Source organism: Pan paniscus, chromosome 1, assembly GCF_029289425.2.
Source record: "Pan paniscus chromosome 1, NHGRI_mPanPan1-v2.0_pri, whole genome shotgun sequence".
Lineage (NCBI taxonomy): Eukaryota > Metazoa > Chordata > Mammalia > Primates > Hominidae > Pan > Pan paniscus.
This window is the reverse complement of record NC_073249.2, coordinates 70700367-70718276: the sequence shown is the minus strand read 5'-3', so window position 1 is coordinate 70718276 and position 17910 is coordinate 70700367. Positions and strand designations below refer to the sequence as shown.

At 41.3% G+C, this 17910-nt stretch overlaps 1 protein-coding gene across 3 annotated transcripts in view; it reads left to right on the top strand.

The window, feature by feature from the left end:
- FAM20B (FAM20B glycosaminoglycan xylosylkinase) overlaps nucleotides 1-17910 on the top strand; it is a 53586-nt gene that overhangs the window by 18906 nt on the left and 16770 nt on the right. For 2 of the 3 annotated variants that reach the window (XM_034941443.3, XM_034941439.4), the window contains exons 2-4: nucleotides 1828-2337; nucleotides 8384-8470; nucleotides 12635-12744. In XM_034941443.3, the coding sequence (XP_034797334.2) occupies nucleotides 1961-2337; nucleotides 8384-8470; nucleotides 12635-12744 (574 nt within the window). In that variant the 5' untranslated portion in view covers nucleotides 1828-1960. The remainder of the gene's footprint in view (nucleotides 1-1827; nucleotides 2338-8383; nucleotides 8471-12634; nucleotides 12745-17910) is intronic. The other variant, XM_034941447.3, reaches the window with a different exon arrangement.

The window sequence follows — 17910 nt, the reverse complement described above, 5'->3', positions numbered from 1 at the left end:
ATAGCTTGCTCTTTTGTTTTTGTTGTGTTTTTTCTCATTGTTTTGGTTATTAGGCATGTGTAGCCAACCTCATGGCTCCTAGATGGCTTGCATTCCAATTAAAATAGAAATATTTGCTTTAAAATTTTCAGTGTATGTGGTTCTTGCTTATTAGTGTCACAGGATCCTTGGGGTGTCACTTTGCCAGTGAGAAACCTCTGTGGCCGCGGTGCCTTCTGCCTGAGTAGTGCTTGTGCCCACTGGGCTCCTTCTACCCACTCAGCCTTGCAGGCCGTGCTCAGCTCGTACTACTGGCCTGGATCTTATACCTGCCAAGGGCAAGCCAGGTGCAGAGCAGCAAGGGGTGTGTGGACAAGCTAGCATGGGGTCTGGCCACTGCACACAGCCACGCACGCTGGGGCTGCTGTGGTGGGGTAGGCAGCTCCAAGCATAAGCACAGCTGCCGGTTCTGTGTGAGGCTGCAGCTGGACCAGAGTATCACATGCAGCTTCTGCTGCGGGTGCCCATGTCTGGACAAGGGGAACATGGTGGCATCCAGAAACTTGGAGACACCAGGAACCTCAGAACCCCAAAGAGGATGTCACAGCCCTGGCTCGGGGAGACCCTAGGTCTGAGCTCCACAAAGGGCCCCAGCTCTTCTCTCTTTCTGATTGCCTACCACATGGTGAGCAGGGGGTGTGTTTCAGCCCTGTTTGCATTACAGCTCTTTCAGTCCTGCCATTTGGTGGGTCCTGAGTTCTTGTCCCATGCCCAGAAATAATGAGGTACGCTGACAAATGGGGGTGAGCAAAGTGGAGAGGAGCTTCATTGAGCAATAGAACAGCTCTCTGGAGACCCAAAGTGGATAGCTCTTTCTGCAGCCATGTTGTTCTGATGAGAGTCTAGCTTTCAGTGGAGAGGAGACCCACAGTGAGTAGATCCCTTGTGCACACAGGTTGTCCGGACATCTGTTTGAGTCTGGCTGAGTGCAGGGTTTTTATGAGCTCAGAAGAGAGGAAGTGTGTGCTGATTGGCCCATGGGTGGCCATGGGTGGGCCTGGAAAAAGCACCATAAGTTCTCACTGTGGTTTGCGGACTCTTAACCAGAACTGACAGCCCAGCCCCCATGCTTCAGGCCATCCCTGGCTTGAAGGTGGGGCTTCACTGGGGACCCATTCCTTTCCGCCCAGGAGCCTGCCTCCTGCCACCATTCATGTCATCCACAGTGCCCAAGCTGTTTGTACCAAGGGATGCCTGCAGGCCTACACTGAGCCATCCTCAGTCCTCCCTTGGCCTCCCTCCCATGCTCATTGGTGCCCAAAGTCCGGAGTGGGCTGAGACAGCAGGGGCCTGGTGTATCAGCACTGCCCCAACCACATATATACAGGTCACAACATCACCTGGGCTTTGCCACAATTTTGCTCCACCCCAGAGTGGGTGCGGGGAGTGGGGAGAGGCCAGGCAGCAGGAGTGGCATTTTGGAGCCTGTGGGTGTAGCTGTGGCTGGGTGGCTGCAGCTGTACCCAGGAGCACGGGGCCCCTGCTCCACCATCTTGGAAGAGGGCAGGGCTCCCACCTGTTCCCAGCTCCTTCCAGCTCCGTGGAGTGTGCAGCCCTGGCCATGCCTCTCCCACTGCAGCTGGCGTCTTCGCAGCAGCTGCTCCAGTTGGGCCACTGCTGCCATCATTAGGTCCTTCTCCAGATTAGTTAATATTAAATTATTGAACCTTCTTGAGCTCAAGAATAGAAAGCCTAAAAGGGTGAGTCATATATTAGAGGCTTACAAAAGATTCAGGGGTGGAAGGACAGAATTTTTGATCAAATTTTGCTTTGTACTTGGGCTTGCAGGAACTGTGGAAGGTGCATCAGTGAAGAAATGGACCAATGTGTATAATCATGGAATCTCCTTGCTAACCATCACCACCAGCTCTCCTTAATACATGAGCAAGAGTGGGTCAGGGGAGAAGGAAAAGAGGTCAACATGAAGCTAAAGCAGCGAGTCATGCTGTTAGCAATTCTCCTTGTCATTTTTATCTTCACCAAAGTTTTCCTGATTGACAACTTAGATACATCAGCTGCCAACCGGGAGGACCAGAGGGCCTTTCACCGAATGATGACTGGCTTGCGGGTGGAGCTGGCACCCAAGCTGGACCATACCTTGCAGTCTCCCTGGGAGATTGCAGCCCAGTGGGTGGTTCCCCGGGAAGTGTACCCTGAAGAGACACCAGAGCTGGGGGCAATCATGCATGCCATGGCCACCAAGAAAATCATTAAAGCTGATGTGGGTTATAAAGGGACACAGCTGAAAGCCTTACTGATACTTGAAGGAGGACAGAAAGTTGTTTTCAAACCTAAGCGGTAAGTTTTGATCTTGGAAGCTGCATGTGCTAGTTGGTTGATTCATTTAACTTGGGATTTATATAAGATTTATTTTGTCATCTTCTCTTGGAAGTCTCTTCAGTAAAATAAGAGGGGTAGACTAGATCTCCAAAGTCTTTTCTAGCACTTAACATGAATCTACCTTTATAGTATCATATAGAATAGTTTTCCTGCCCTAAAAATCCTCTGTGTTCTACCTACTCATTTTTCCCTCTCTGCCCCAGAACACCTGGTAACCCACTGGTCTTTTTACTGTCTCCGTAGTTTTGCCTTTTCCTGAATGTAATACAGTTGCAATCACAGAATGTAAGCCCTTTCAGATTGGCTTCTTTCACTTAGTAAAGTGCATTTAAGGTTTATACATATCTTTTTGTGGCATGATAGTTCATTTGTTTTTATCACTGAATAATATTCCATTGTCTAGATGTACCACAGCTTAATTATCCATTCACTTACTGAAGGACATCTTGGTTGCTTCCAAGTTTGGGGCAATTGTGAATAAAGCTGCTATAAACATCCATGTGCAGGTTTTTGTGTGGACATAAATTTTCAACTCATTTGGATAGATACCAGAAGCATAATTGCTGGACCACATGGTAAGAGTATGTTTCATTTTGTAAAAAACTGCTAAACTATCTTCCAAAGTAGCTGTACCATTTTGTGTTTCTACCAGCAATGCATGAGAATTCCTGTTGCTCCACATCCTCACCAGGGTTTGGCGTCAGTGTTTCAGATCATAGCTGTTCTAATAGATCTCTTATTTCTTTCACCTGTTTTAAGTAAAGAATTGGGCCATTTTAGTTACCTTAGTTAACTAAATATGTATGTTGTTCATGATCCCTTTGGACTTCCTAGGGATCTACAGAGATAGTTTGTGTGACAATTCTGTGATACAGTTAATTATTTTTATTTATTTATTTATTTCTCTACACAAGACAGCTTGGAGGGTATAGTTAATTTTCTAAAAATGTTTTCTGAGTGTATGAATCTGAATTAGGTTAACATCATGATGGTGATTTGTATTCTTTTGCCGGGAGTTAGTTACCAATGAATATTCTCAAAGTTTGTAATGTCTGCAATCTTTTGGGTACTAAACATTTTTTTCATTCCTCAGTAGAGCTTTTGAAAAAATTATAACATGACTTTAGATTTCTTTCTGGAGTGGGAGAAGAAATGTAGGGAAAAGATGTACAAAATTCAACTCCCTTTCTTACCCAACTATTAGTAAATGAAAGGCAGTCAGAGCATGAATGTATAGGGAGCCCAGAAATGGAAGGGATCACTGTTGGTCTGGAACTGGGAAATATATGTCAGTGATGTGGAAATTAGGAAAGTTAAAACATTTGGTAGACTTTCAGAGAATAAAAATTTGATTGGGGCTGGGCGTGATGGCTCATGCCTGTAATCCCAGCACTTGGGGAGGCCGAGGTGGGTGGATCACTTGAGCCTGGGTGATGTAATGAGACTCTGTCTCTATAAAAAAATAAAAAATTAGCTGGGCGTGGTGGTGTGCACCTATAGTCTCAGCTACTTGGAAGGCTGAGGTGGGAGGATGGGAAGATTGCTTGAGTGCGAGAGTTTGAGGCCGCAGCAAGCCATGCTCGTGCCACTGCCCTCCAGCCTGGGTGACAGAGTGAGACCTATCTCAAAAAAAAAACCCAAAAAACAAAAAAAAACCATGGTTATGTGGGCCTGGGATCTAATTTCTGTAATGCACACTATTTGCCAGGGATTACACTAAGTACTTTTGTATCTCTTAATCCTTTAAACCCTTATACGAAGGTTTAACCTTTTTGGACAATTTCAGTTCTTATTTCCTGAATAAGAAACTGAGGTTCAGAGAGTGTAACTAACTTGACAATGTCACCTCACATTAATCAGTGGTACGGAAGTTTGAACCCATATTTGTTAAAGTTGTAAACAGCTTGTATTCTGCCACACACATGGAATTCTCTAAGTTTGTTTGCTTCCCATAAGTGATGACGTGGAGCACTCATCATCAAAAATCGCATTTAGCTTTGAAGTTTGGTCTTTGACTTCTTGGCCTGAGAGATAAGCAGCATAAACAGAGTAATGGAAAAAGGCAAACTAAAGACAAAAATAACATTTGTATATAAAGAGATGGCCGGGCACGGTGGCTCACGCCTGTAATCCCAGCACTTTGGGAGGCCAAGGTGGGCGGATCACTTGACGTCAGGAGTTTGAGACCAGCCTGGCCAACATGGCGAAACCCCATCTCTACTAAAAATGCAAAAAATTAGCCGGGCGTTTTGGTATGTGCCTGTAATCCTAGCTACTCAGGAGTCTGAGGCAAGAGAATCACTTGAACCTGGGAGGCGAAGGTTGTGGTGAGCTGAGATTGCGCCATTGCACTGCAGCCTGGGCCACAAGAGCAAAACTCCATCTCAAAAACGTAAAATAAAATAAAGAGATGAGTTGTGAGCATTTTGTGTTTAAATAAGAGGAGATCTGGCTGGGTGCAGTGGCTCATGCCTGTAATCCTAGCACTTTGGGAGGCCGAGGCGGGCGGATCACCTGAGGTCAGGAGTTCGAGACCAGCCTGGCTAACATGCTGAAACCCCGTTTCTACTAAAAATACAAAAAATTAGCCAGGCACGTGCCTGTAATCCCAGCTACTCGGAAGGCTGAGGCAGGAGAATCGCTTGAACCCGGAGGCGGAGGTTGTAGTGAGCCGAGATCACGCCATTGCACTCCAGCCTGGGCAACAGGAGCGAAACTCCGTCTCAAAAAAAAAGAGATCCTCGTCACACCTACCACTTGTACACTGGAGAATTGAAGGGGAGATGGGACAGCAGGAAGTGTGTTAGAAGACAGATATTCCCAAGAGCGTGCAGTGTTAGACCAGGTGCTTTGCAGGATAGGCCTGAAATGTTCAGACAAGATATAAGTGGTGGGAGGAGAGGCCAGACTGATGAGTAGGGGAGGTAGTAACAGATAATGCATAACCTTAGTCACTTCTTGCTTCATCTTATATCTATTACTACCACTGCAGCCTTCTCATTACCTCCCTCCTCCAGACCATCCTGGAAACCACTTCCGTTCTTCCCCGTTCTTCCCCAGAAGACTTATTATCACTATGTTCCCCAGCTTTAAAACATCCAGGGACTTCCCATTGCCCACCAGACAAAACCCAGCCTCCACAGCCTAAGGTCAAGCCCCTGACTGTCTGGTCCTCCTCTCTATACTCAGCCTTATCTTCCCTTTGCTCTTTGTTTCTGTCAAACTCTGGCCCCCTGCTCCTGCATCATCTCCTAAACAGCCTGTGTCCACTCCCAGCTCCAGGGCACTCTCTTCTCCAACTCAGCAAGGTTTTTTTTGGCCCCTGCCATAGGTGTTAACTCTCTTAGTCACTGCACATACTGACCTGTGCTGCTTTATATCAGGAAATATCACAGGCTGGGGAAAGTGGTTGTAAGTTTAAGTGCTTGCAGAAATTGACTCCAGTCCCTAAACACCCAGCAAAATGCTGTTCTGACCCCCAGGGCTTCAGAGGCTATTTAGTCCCGGTGTAAGTGCAAATTAATGTCCTTGGTCATACTCTGATGTCCTTCAGCAGAAGGATAGGAATGATTTATTGGCAGTTACTGTATGAATTTTGCTGCTCTGTCAGTGACTTAAGATGGATCACTCTCTGGTAAGAGAAGAATCTAAGTCCTTTCTCTAAAAGCCACTTGTGGTTTTAACATTTCTGGAGCCTGATTATCAATGTCCTACTCTCAGAGATACAAGGTGTGTGCAGTATAGGTAGATGATATATATGGGAATAGAGTGACACTTTTATTTACACATTTTGCCTTACATTATAAGTAAAGGTGATTTTTTTTTTTAATGTAGCTATTTCCATTCTAGAAGTAATTGATTTTCACAGGCAAAAACAGCAGTTATGTTGGAAAAAGAACAAGAAGGCAGGGGCCTAGAAGCATGTAGAAGTGAATGAGTAATCTCAGGAAGTACTAAAAGGGACCTTGGAGATCAGCTAGTCCAGCTGTCCATTTTACAGGTGAGAAAAATGAGATCCAGAATTCTGATTTTCCATATTTCACATAACCAAAACATGAGCTGAGGATTCAGGCCTGACTTCAGTGTAGTTCTTTTGATTCTTATTCCTTTTCTCTTCCCTCCATCTTTTCCTCTCCTGCCTACTCCCAAAGTTCCTGTATTCCTCTAAGCTTTTGCATTTTACTCTGCGCAGCCTTTAGATGGATTGGAAAGCTCTCTAATGTTTCACTGAAAGGACCATACTGCACTTCACCACATACCTTCCTGTGGCTGCCCTGAAGTACTAAAAATAAAGTATTCAAGGATAGCCTACATCTGTAGTAGAACAGTACCTGAATAGTGTCAGCTTTTTGCTGCAGGGATATTTCAAATTTGACTTTTAATTTAGAGGTAGCTAATATAAACCTTTTAAAAAATTATTCCTAAGTAATCCTTTGCACTAGGAACAAACAAACAAAAAATTACATTTGGGTATATTGACCATGCTAAGAAGAAACTGGTGCCCAACCAGAAGGTGATATATGGCTGTCTTCTAACAAATGCTTCATCATTTTGCCTTGAAGATATATTTTGTGGATATGATTTCACTTTATATTCTAAGGTCATTTAAGTTGAAGTTCACTGCCTTTTATAGTACTGTTTTCCACTTCCCTATTGTTGTTTTAGCATGAGAGAGCCAACTATCCTTAGTGGAACCTCTCTTCTCCACATGACTCTCAATTTATTTCTATTTCATAGGTCCATTGTAAAGCCTAAAAGGTCTCCTTTAGATTCAGGAAATGTAGGAGACCAATAGAGAGGACATAGGTGAATTAAGTACTTTTTTCTTCCTAATTAACAGATTTAAATTCTATCTTTTAAAATGGTTAGTAGAAAGAAATATGCAGTCTTCATTATCCTTTGCTTATGTCATGCATGTGATAGAAAATCATCAGAATGCAGTCTGAGATGAAAGAGACCTTAGAAATTACCTCCTAGTCCAGCCCCTAATATTGTAAATAAGGAATCTGAGACCCAGAGAAGAGAAAGGTTTTGCTCAAGCTTACCCAGTCAAGTAATGACAGCCACACCAACCTCCCACTGCCAGTCCAGGACTCCTTGTAGTACGTCATCATAAACTTAAAAAAAAAGAACAAGAATGGTTATTCAAACAACTTTTTTCAAAAGCGCCATTGCCTTCCCATTAACAAAGATTGAGTTATATCAGACTATTTTCCCCCAAATTTAAATTTCTTTTATAAGCTTTGCCACAGCCATTCTGGTAAGCAAAAGTTTTTTGTTTTTTGAGACAGAGCCTCACTCTGTTGCCCAGGCTGGAGTGCAGTGGCACAGTCTCGGCTCACTGCAACCTCCGCCTCCCAGGTTCAAGCGATTCTCCTGACTCAGCCTCCTGAGCAGCTGGGATTAGAGGCATTCACCACCACACCCAGGTAATTTTGGTGTTTTTTAGTAGAGATGGGGTTTCGCCATGTTGGCCAGGCTGTTCTCGAACTACCGACCTCAGGTGATCCACCCACCTTGGCCTGCCAAAGTGCTGGGATTACAGGTGTGAGCCACCGTGCCTGGCCAGCAAAAGTTTTAATTACACAGTTTTCTTCATTTCTTCAGGTCAGTCTAATAAACATTTTAGTAGACATTTATTAAGCACCAACTATGTGCTTAACACTGTGCTGGCAATACAAAGACAGTCCTTGCCTTCCAGAAAACTACCTTTTATCTGTACTAAAACTACATCAAAAGCCCTTTAGTGGGGCAAAAATGACAGCTTCCATGTTTTATTCTTAGAATGATTGCTGACGTAGATAGAGAATTCTAGTTTCCTTCTCTACCTCATCTTCATTCCATCTACCGGCAATTCATGCTAATCCACAGTTGTTCGCAGGGTTGACAGAGAAGGTGACTATAGCAGAATCAGGCTTGCTAATGGGTGTATTCTATCACTTGTGCTGTCACCTGTTACTGGTGTAATCCACATATACATCTGTGCTTCCCATTCACTTTGCAGGTATAGCCGAGACCATGTGGTGGAAGGGGAACCGTATGCTGGTTATGATAGACACAATGCAGAGGTAGCAGCCTTTCACTTGGACAGGTGCGTATGATCACAGCAGCTTATGTTCATTTTGTTTGCTTTCAAAAATCTTTCTTGGAGAGGACTCGTGGACTCCTTCAGAAGGATGCAACACTAATAAATAACTTGTTATCGATTTTAGATAGCTAATTGACTAGTTCCATTAAACTTGTATGAGTCTCATAATTTGGTTGGCACCAGGAATACTGAAGTATTTTACTTCCATGCTTCTTTAGGTCATTTCATTTCTGGCCTGCTCTGTTATCATCAGTGAAGATATTCTTGGTAAATAAACTTTGAACTTAAATCTCTGAATTGAACTGGTCATTAATTGGGTCTAGCCGTCCTGTTGTTTTGTTATGTATTTGTTTTAAGTAAGTAATGCTGACTTATTTCCATGTGCTGGAAACATGTAGCATGAAATATGAGTTTTATTATTCTTTATACAAACTATGCACAGCTTCAAAAACCAGAATAATTACAAAAGGAAAGGGCCAGGCGTAGTGGCTCATGCCTGTAATCCCAACACTTTGGGAGGCCAAGGTGGGCAGATTGCGTGAGCTCAGGAGTTCGAGACCAGCCTGGGCAACATGGTGAAACCCCGTCTCTACTAAAATACAAAAAATTAGCTGGGCGTGGTGACAGGCACCTGTAGTTCTAGCTTCTTGGGAGGCTGAGGCAGGAGAATCGCTTGAACCCAGGAGGCAGAGGTTGCAGTGAGCCGAGATCGTGCCACTGCACTCCAGCCTGGGCGACAGAGCGAGACTCTGTCTTTAAAAAAAAAAAAAAAAAAGGAAAGAAAATAGATGTGAATTATAAGTTTGTAAGTTAACTAGGAAAATTCTTTTTTTTTCTTTTTCAGCAGGTTACTAGTCAGGAACCTTGCAGCTGAACTGTCTGGTATCCCAGTTACTCTGCTGACCAGCTCTTTCATAAGGCCATATTGGCTGACTTTAAAAGAAATTGCTAACAATATTTGTTTTAAAAAATTAATTTATGACTGGATGCAGTGGCTCATACCTGTAATCCCAACACTTTAGGAGGCTGAGGTGGGTGAATCACTTGAGCCCAGGAGTTCAAGACCAGCCTGGACAACATGGAGAAGCCCCGTCTCTACTTAAAAAATACAAAAATTAGCTGAGTGTGGTGGCGTGTGCCTATAGTTCCAACTAGTGGGGAGGCTGAGGAGGGAGGATTGCCTGAGCTTGGGAGGTCGAGGCTGCAGTGAGCTGTGATCACACCACTGCACTCCAGCCTGAGCAACAGAGTGGGACCCTGTCTCAATAAAATAAAATAATAAATAAATTTTTTTTCTGAGACAGAGTCTCACTCTGTCCTCCAGACTGGAGTGCAGTAGCCTGATCTTGGCTTACTGCAACCTCGACGTCCTGGGTTCAAACAGTTATCCTGCCTCAGCCTACCGAGTAGCTGGGACTACAGGTACGCACCACCACACCCAGCTAATTTTTTGTATTTTTAGTAAACACGGGGTTTCACCATGTTGGCCAGGCTGGTCTGGAACTCCTGACTCGAGGTGATCCGCCCACCTCAGCCTCCCAAAGTGCTGGGATTACAGACGTGAGTCACCACGCCCAGCCTAAAAATGAATTTATAAGGAAACCAGAAAAAAAAAGGTGAAATGTTTGTCTTTTTCTGAATTAGGATTTTGTAAACATAAAAGCAATAACTTAAAAATCACAAATTCAATAGTCTTGACTAAATAAAATAATGAACTTACATAGCAAGAAACAAAATTTAAAAGCAAAAAACAAACGGAGAAAACACTTGAATCTAATGTAATCTGAGTATTAATAGCCTTAATATGTGTTTATACAAATATTAATGGTCTTAATATGTGTTTATACAAACATATGTATGTTAAAACTCTATTAGAAAATGGGTTAAGAGCATAAACATTGTCAATTGCTAATAAATATGTGGGGTGGGGGGAGGTTCATCCTCACCAGAAATTTTTAAAAATTCAGATGAGATACTGTTTTTACCCGTTGAAAATGGCAAAGCTTAAAAAAAAGATAATACTTTATTGGGAGGAATACATTGAGATTCATATGCTGCTTATGGCATTGTTAATTGTTTCAGTCTTTTTGTTAAGAACCCTAGCATTATATATCAAAATTAAGGATAAATATATCAACATTAAGGAATGTTCATATCCTTTGAACAAATAACTGCTTTTTTATACACATATCTAAGACATTTCTAGGAAGTACCCTAGAGAAAGAATACAAAATTCAAAGATATATATACAACAGTCTTAGCTGTAGCATTTTCAATAGTGGGAAAACTGGTTGTAACCTAAACGTCTATTGATACGGAAAAGCTTATATACGTGTGTACAATACCATGAATTTTTGCTGCCCCTTTTAAGACCTAGTGGTGGACAGTTGGATAAATCCTTCTCCTCACTTAATGGCACACTAGAATCAGGCTTTCCAAGACCTTATCTGTTTGCCTCTTTTCTTCATCCCCAACTCCCTTCTTCCTATCCTGTTTGTTGGAAACCAACAGGCATAAAGTTCCTCATTTCTGTACCAGTGTTTTGTATTGCCCAACACACTAAGTTTTGTTGATATATATGTAAAGTGATATTTCATTGTTATTTCATTGTTATTTTGTATTTCCCCATTACTGGCAAAGTTTATCTTTTCACAGCAGGACACCTATTTGTTATCTTAGAGTATTTGTGTACTTTTGATGTTAACTAACTATAATGTTTCAGTTTGTGACTTGTGCTTTGGGAGTCTTGTATTTAAAAGTCCTTCCCTACCTCAAAGTCTGAAAGATGTTCTCTTGCCAGTCCCCCTGTCACTTTTGTTATGTGCCACCGTAGCCAGCCTCAAGCGCCACAGTAACATTGCCCCTCAATGCTAAACTGGCTGCTGTTCTTGGGCTTGGCAATTTTCAATGGGAAGAAAAAATACTTCCCAATCTAGGCTGCGTTTGTAGTCCTAGGTACCAGGGAGGCTGAGGTGAGAGGATCACTTGAGCCCAGGAGTTCCAGGCTGCAGGGAGCTATGATCATGCCACTGCACTCCGGCCTGATCAACAGAGTGAGACTCAAAAACCAACCACCCAAACAAACAAACAAACAAACAAACAAACAAAACACACACAAAAAACCCTTCCCAACCTTTTCCATTTGTGGATCCTGATACTTTTCTGCTTTGGGTTGCTGTTTCTTTGTTACAGTCAGATTTAACCACCTTCCCTTGCCTCTGGGGGTATCTCTGGATTTCTATGTTATTTTGACAAATCTGTTGATCTTGCCTTTGTGGCTTTTCTAAGACTGTGTTTAGGACAGAATCAGCAGCCCTAAACAATAGCCATTTGTAAAGGCTTTCTAATGACCGGGGAAAAGGTTCATGATACAATGATGAGTACAAAGCAAGATATAAAACTGCATACAATATAATCTCAATTGTATGTATATATGTAAGTGTGAGTGTGTGTTTATATACCCACACTTAAAGGGAAAGCATGCTTATATGCCAGAATGTCAGCACCTGTAATTATTTCTGGGTTGTGGAATCATAGGTGATTTTTATTTTCTTCATTGTAAATTTTCTGCGTGTTCCAAATTCTGCGCCTCCAACTTTTGTTCAGTTGGTGTATATTTTTTAGCCAGGAAATTTCATTTTTTTAAAATAAATTATTGTTTTCAACCTTTTAGATTATTAGAGATATCTTCAAATGTCTCTATATTTAATTTGCTCTGTGGGCTTAGCCTTTTAGATCAGTCTGCTTTTTTTTTTTTTTTAACCAACGTGCTGTTTTATTTAAAGATTTGAACCCATATATGAGTTTGGGTCCCATTTTTTTTCTAATACTTTCCTAAAATCTATTTTTAATTTTTATTATGAAAAAATTTCTATCATACAAAAGTAGAAAGAATAGTATAATGAGCCCATATACCCACTCTGTAGATTTAAAAAGTGTTCACATTTTATCAGATTTGTCTTATTCTTTTTGCTGAAATGTATATTAAAATAAATTATACACACCTTCACATTAAATTCCTAAATATATGTACCTCTAAAAAATTAGGTTTAGCTACTAGCTAAAACCCTTTACACATTTGACATGATGAACTGTAATTTTTAAGACCGTTACTTAAAAAACATCCCCTAAGATTTTTCTCTTCTGTTCTTCAATCTTCCAAACCAGGATTCTGGGTTTCCGCCGAGCCCCCTTGGTAGTTGGCAGATTTGTTAATCTTCGGACAGAGATCAAACCTGTCGCCACAGAGCAGCTGTTGAGCACCTTCCTAACTGTAGGTAAGAAGATTGTGGAGGACATTTATATAGGGGAATGATTAATAAGTTAAAATGGGGCATTGTTGAGCAAGCTGGCTCATGACTTTTAGGAATTGAAGAAATCAGTGGAATACAAAAGTAAATCAGACAACCAGCTCTCAGGTTATTTGGGAAAATGAATCTAAAGGAGATGGCAGGAAATTGAAATTTTCCTGTATACTCTGTGTTGTCTGTGACATAGGGAGTGAGGTCATTTAGTGATGGTGAAAGCAGGTGATTATTTCCTTCTGCTTTCTCTTAGAGCTATTAGTAAGTCTCAAACTCAGAATTTGGCCTAAATTGGTTATTGTTTGTATATCATTGGCTCAGTTGTTTTTACATATATAATATGTTTCCTCGGGAACTGTCTCCCATCTCCTTAGAATTGAGGAAATCTTAAGGCAACTCTTTAGGAGGCTCAGAAATTATTTTGTAAGGTTGTATTTGGACCTGGAAGATCAACAGGCCTACTCCTTCTGCAAGGGTTAACCTATAACTCATTGTGCCTGGAACTGGCTATGTTGCCCCTGGCCTCTGTTTTCCATTATCTTAACTCTGAGGTAAGAGATCTGAGCTAAAATTCTCACTCCTGTTCTTGTGAGCAAGATGAGAATGGGAAGAATTCAAAAGTGCGGTGGTTTCTTGTTTCCACCTCTTCACCTTGACTCTTTTTCAGTGATACAGTGCTCTGCATTAGGGCATGACTGTTGAAACAGACATTGCAAGATGAACTTCACCTTGCTTTTTTTTGCTAGAGTGAGTGGATTTACATTTAAAATGAGGAAAAACTGAATATTTAAAGGACTTATGACAGATTCATCATTCAGAATTTCAACTTATAAGGCTTGGGCTATACTTTTCTTATAGATAACCAAAAGCATACAATGTTAGATATTGTATCAGATATTTGTTTCAGATATTTTCTAATCACCTTTGGTTGTTCAGTTTTATGCTTAGCAAGCATGAATTCCTGGTGGGTGCTAGGATTGAGGGAAAGAGTCCAAGAAGAATAAGCCAGGGTACCTGCTCTTCAAAGGCTCACAGACGGTTAACTCACACATTGTATGAAGTGTGGGTAAGGGAAAAGCAGAGGGTTTGTAGAGGAGGTTATTAACACTTGAACTGAGTATTGAAGAACCAGTATGAGTTACCAAGGCAGCAAAGAGGAAAGGGCATTGGCAAAATAATGGGAATATTAATGAGAACAAGGGCATAAAGACTGGAAAGTAATAGGTAGAGGGATTTGGCTGGAGGTAAAGTTCTTAATAATCGTCTGACCTTAGCATAACCTTGTTGTTATTGTTGTGTTTTTAGACTTTATTGTTTTTAGAGCAGCTTTAGGTTCACAGCAAAACTGAGAGGAAGGTACAGAGATTTCCCAAATAACCGCTGCCCGTCACATGCATAGTTTCCCCCATTATCAACATCTCACATCACAGTGGTACAGTTGTTACAATAGATGAGTCCACACTGACACATCATAATCACCCAGACTCCACAGTTTACATTCCCATTCACTCTTGGTGTTGCACATTCTGTGGGTTTGGACAAATATATAATGACATGTATACATCATTATAGTATCACACAGAGTATTTTCACTGATCTAAAAATCCTCTATGTTCCACCTATTCATCATTCTCCACCCCTCTCTCCAATCCCCTTGCAACCACTGATCTTTTTACTGTCTGCATAATTTTGCCTTTTCCAGAATGTTACATAGTTAAATCACAGTATATAGCTTTTTCAGAGTGGTTTCTTTCACTTAATAATACACATTTAAGATTCCTCCATGTCTTTTCATGCATGGCTTGATTTATCATTTCTTGTTATTGCTGGCTAATGTTCCATTGTCTGATGTACCACAGTTTATCCATTTACCTATTGAATGGCATCTTGGTTGCTTCCATGTTTGGGCAGTTGTGAATAAAGCTGCCATAAGCATCTGTGTATAGCTTTGTGTATTGACATAAGTTTTCCGCTCTTTTGGGTAAATACCAAGGAGTGTGATTTCTGGATCATATAGTAAGAGTACATTTAGTAAGAAACTGCCAAATTGTCTTCCAAAGTGGCTGTACCATTTTGCCTTCCCACCAGCAAAGAGTGAGAGTTCCTGTTGCTCCTCATCCTTGGCAGCATTTGATGTTGTCATATTTTGGATTTTGACTATTCTAATCTAGTAGGTGTATCTCATTGTTTTAGTTTGCATCTCCCTGATGACATATAATGTACAGCATCTTTACATATGTTTTTCTGTCATCTGTATATCTTTGCTGAGGTGTCTGTTAAGGTCTTTGGCTCATATTTAAGTTAGGTTGGTTGTTTTCTTACTGTCAAGTTTTAGGAGTTCTTGGTATGGTATGGCTAAAAGTCCTTTGTTAGATGTGTCTTTTGAAAATATTTTCTCCAGCTGGACACGGTGGGTCATGCCTGTAATGCCAGCACTTTGGGAGGCCGAGGTGGGCAGATCACTTGAGGGCAGGAGTTCGAGACCAGCCTGGCCAATATGGTGAAACCCTGTCTCTACTAAAAACACGAAAATTAGCTGGGCATGGTGGCACACACCTGTAATCACAGCTACTTGGGAGACTGAGGCAGGAGAGTTGCTTGAACCCAGGAGACAGAGGTTGCAGTAAGCTGAGATCACGCCACTGTAACTCCAGCCTGGTCGACAGAGTGAGACTCCATCTCAAAAAAAAGAAAATATTTTCTTCAAATGTATAACTTGTTTCATTCTCTTGATGCAATTTTAAAAATGTATTATTAAGTAAGTTGGCATATAATACAAGAATAACTAAAATCTATGTAGCCCCGGCAACCTACCCAAGTATGTTCACACTGTTAACTTTATCTGATCCTTTTGACAATAGCATGCAATAAGTAGGTGAGGTGTTACCCACATTTTATACCTAAGAGTGGAGGCTTAGAAGTGTCTAATGACTTTCCCAAAGTCACAAAACTACTAATTGTTAGCCAGGATCCAAACTCAGATTTTAAGACTCTAAAATCTTTCATTAGCTTATAGTCTTTATTTATTCAGTACAACTTTATTTCACTTCTGTTTGACAGGTACTGAGCTAGGTGCTGAATATGCAAAACTGAATGACTTTCCTATCTTCAAGGATCTTTGTCTAGTGCGGGAGCCAGACATGTACAAAGGGGCTATGGACTGTTGGGGTGGGGGTGGGAATAGGGAGGTGGCCAAGAAGTTATGGCCAGGATGACAGTTAATTCGTGAAGGTGATATTTTAACCAAGTCTTAAAGGGAAAATAGCAGTCTCTTAGGTAGATACGGTGGGAAAGAATATTTTAGGTTTGTATTTAACATTTTTTGTGCTATAGATACCTTCGGCAGTCTGGAAAAGCTTACAGATCCTTTCTAAAAATAAAGGTTTTAAATACATACATAAATTAAAATACATAGACTTATAAATTAAACCAATAATATTGAAGTATAATTTCAGTATCAAAAATTTTAAAAAGCAAATTTAGATACAGTAATATGTGCTTTGTTATTTAACACATTAAATAAGATCTATCAGATTAGTCACTAGTGTGATTTCAAACTATGATTATAAATAGTATTTTGAGGTTATCTGCAACAATGCTAGTATGATATGAAAAATCTGTGATTTCTTGTAGAGACAAAGTCACATGTAATACAGATATGACGGTTTGCTCCCTGCCATCATAATAGAAGGAAATGCTAATTTTTAGTAGAGGTTAGTGAAAATAAAGATGTAATTTTGTTCCCATCCAGCTTACAGACCCTATGAGTTGACCCTGTTCCAGGTAGAGGACAGAGCCTGGACAAGGGTGATGAGCAATGAGAGAAGAGCAACAAGCTCAGGAGACTGTGCTGTTTAGCTGAAGGAAAGGATGTGTGGGGGCTGGCCAGTGAGGAAGACAGCTGGTCAGGACAGTGTCACTGAAGGGCCTGTGTACCATGCTTAGGAGTAGAGACTTTCTCTTTAGGCACTAGAAAGCCATTAAAAGAGTTTGAATATGGAAAAATCAGATTTGAATTTCAAGAGCGAATTGTGGCAGCATTGTCAAGGGTGCATTGGGAAGGGGAGAATCAAGAGCTGAGAGCACTCTGGGAGTGTTGTGAATTCATATGTAATAAGAGAACTAAAGCAGGGACAGGGAATAGAAAGATTTAAGGGCTATTCAAGAGTTGGAATGGAAAGAATTTGGTGAACATTTGGGCTGGGAGAGCAATTGAGAGAGAAGAAAAAATTAAGAATGACTCCTAGGTTTCTGGATTGGATGACAAATGATTAGTGGAGCTGTTAACTATTTTAGGAATGTAGGGAGAGGAGCATATTTAGGGAGGTGGAGCAGAGAAAGATAATGAATTTAATTTTGGATATTTTGTTTCCCTGACAGGAACATCCAGGAGTAAGTGTAGACTAATCATTTAGGAGCTAAAGCCTACAGTTTAGGAGAAAAGGCTTGGCTGAAGCCATAGACTTTCTTGTCACAGTTGGTGGTTCACCCAAGGAGAGCATGGAGACAGAGTTGATCAGAAAACCAGTTTTTAAAAGTTTGGCAATCCAGGAAATAGAGGTTCAGAGCCTCAGTTCATGGTACTGAAACGGGGATATTGAACTCTGGAAAGGTAGATTGAACCATGTTATTAAAATAAGTAGCTGGCATCGATTGGTGTCTGACAATATGTCAGGCACTGTGCTAAGCATTGCCATGGATTGCCTCATTCACTCTTCACGACTCAGTGGTGGAGGAGGTACTATTGTTGTCTCCATTCTACAGAAGTTGCTTAGAGAGACTAAATTACATGCCCAGAGTCTTGCAGGCTCATCATTAAACTAGTCTAAATGTTAACCCCAGGAACCTGACCTCAGACCCCACATTCTCCCTTCTAGTTATGAAGATTCTTATTTACCAAACTCAAGAGTTTGGATTTTATCCTATAGGAAACAGGTTTCCTATACCAGGCAGTATTTTGTTTGTTTTAGGGCTTTACATTTTTATTTGAATCAGTAATGGATTCACACAATTCAAAATTCAGGGAAATTCAGGCCAGGTGCGGTGGCTGACGCCTGTAACCCCGGTACTTTGGGAGGCTGAGGCAGGAGGATCACATGAGGCCAGGAGTTTGAGACCAGCCTGGCCAACATGATGAAA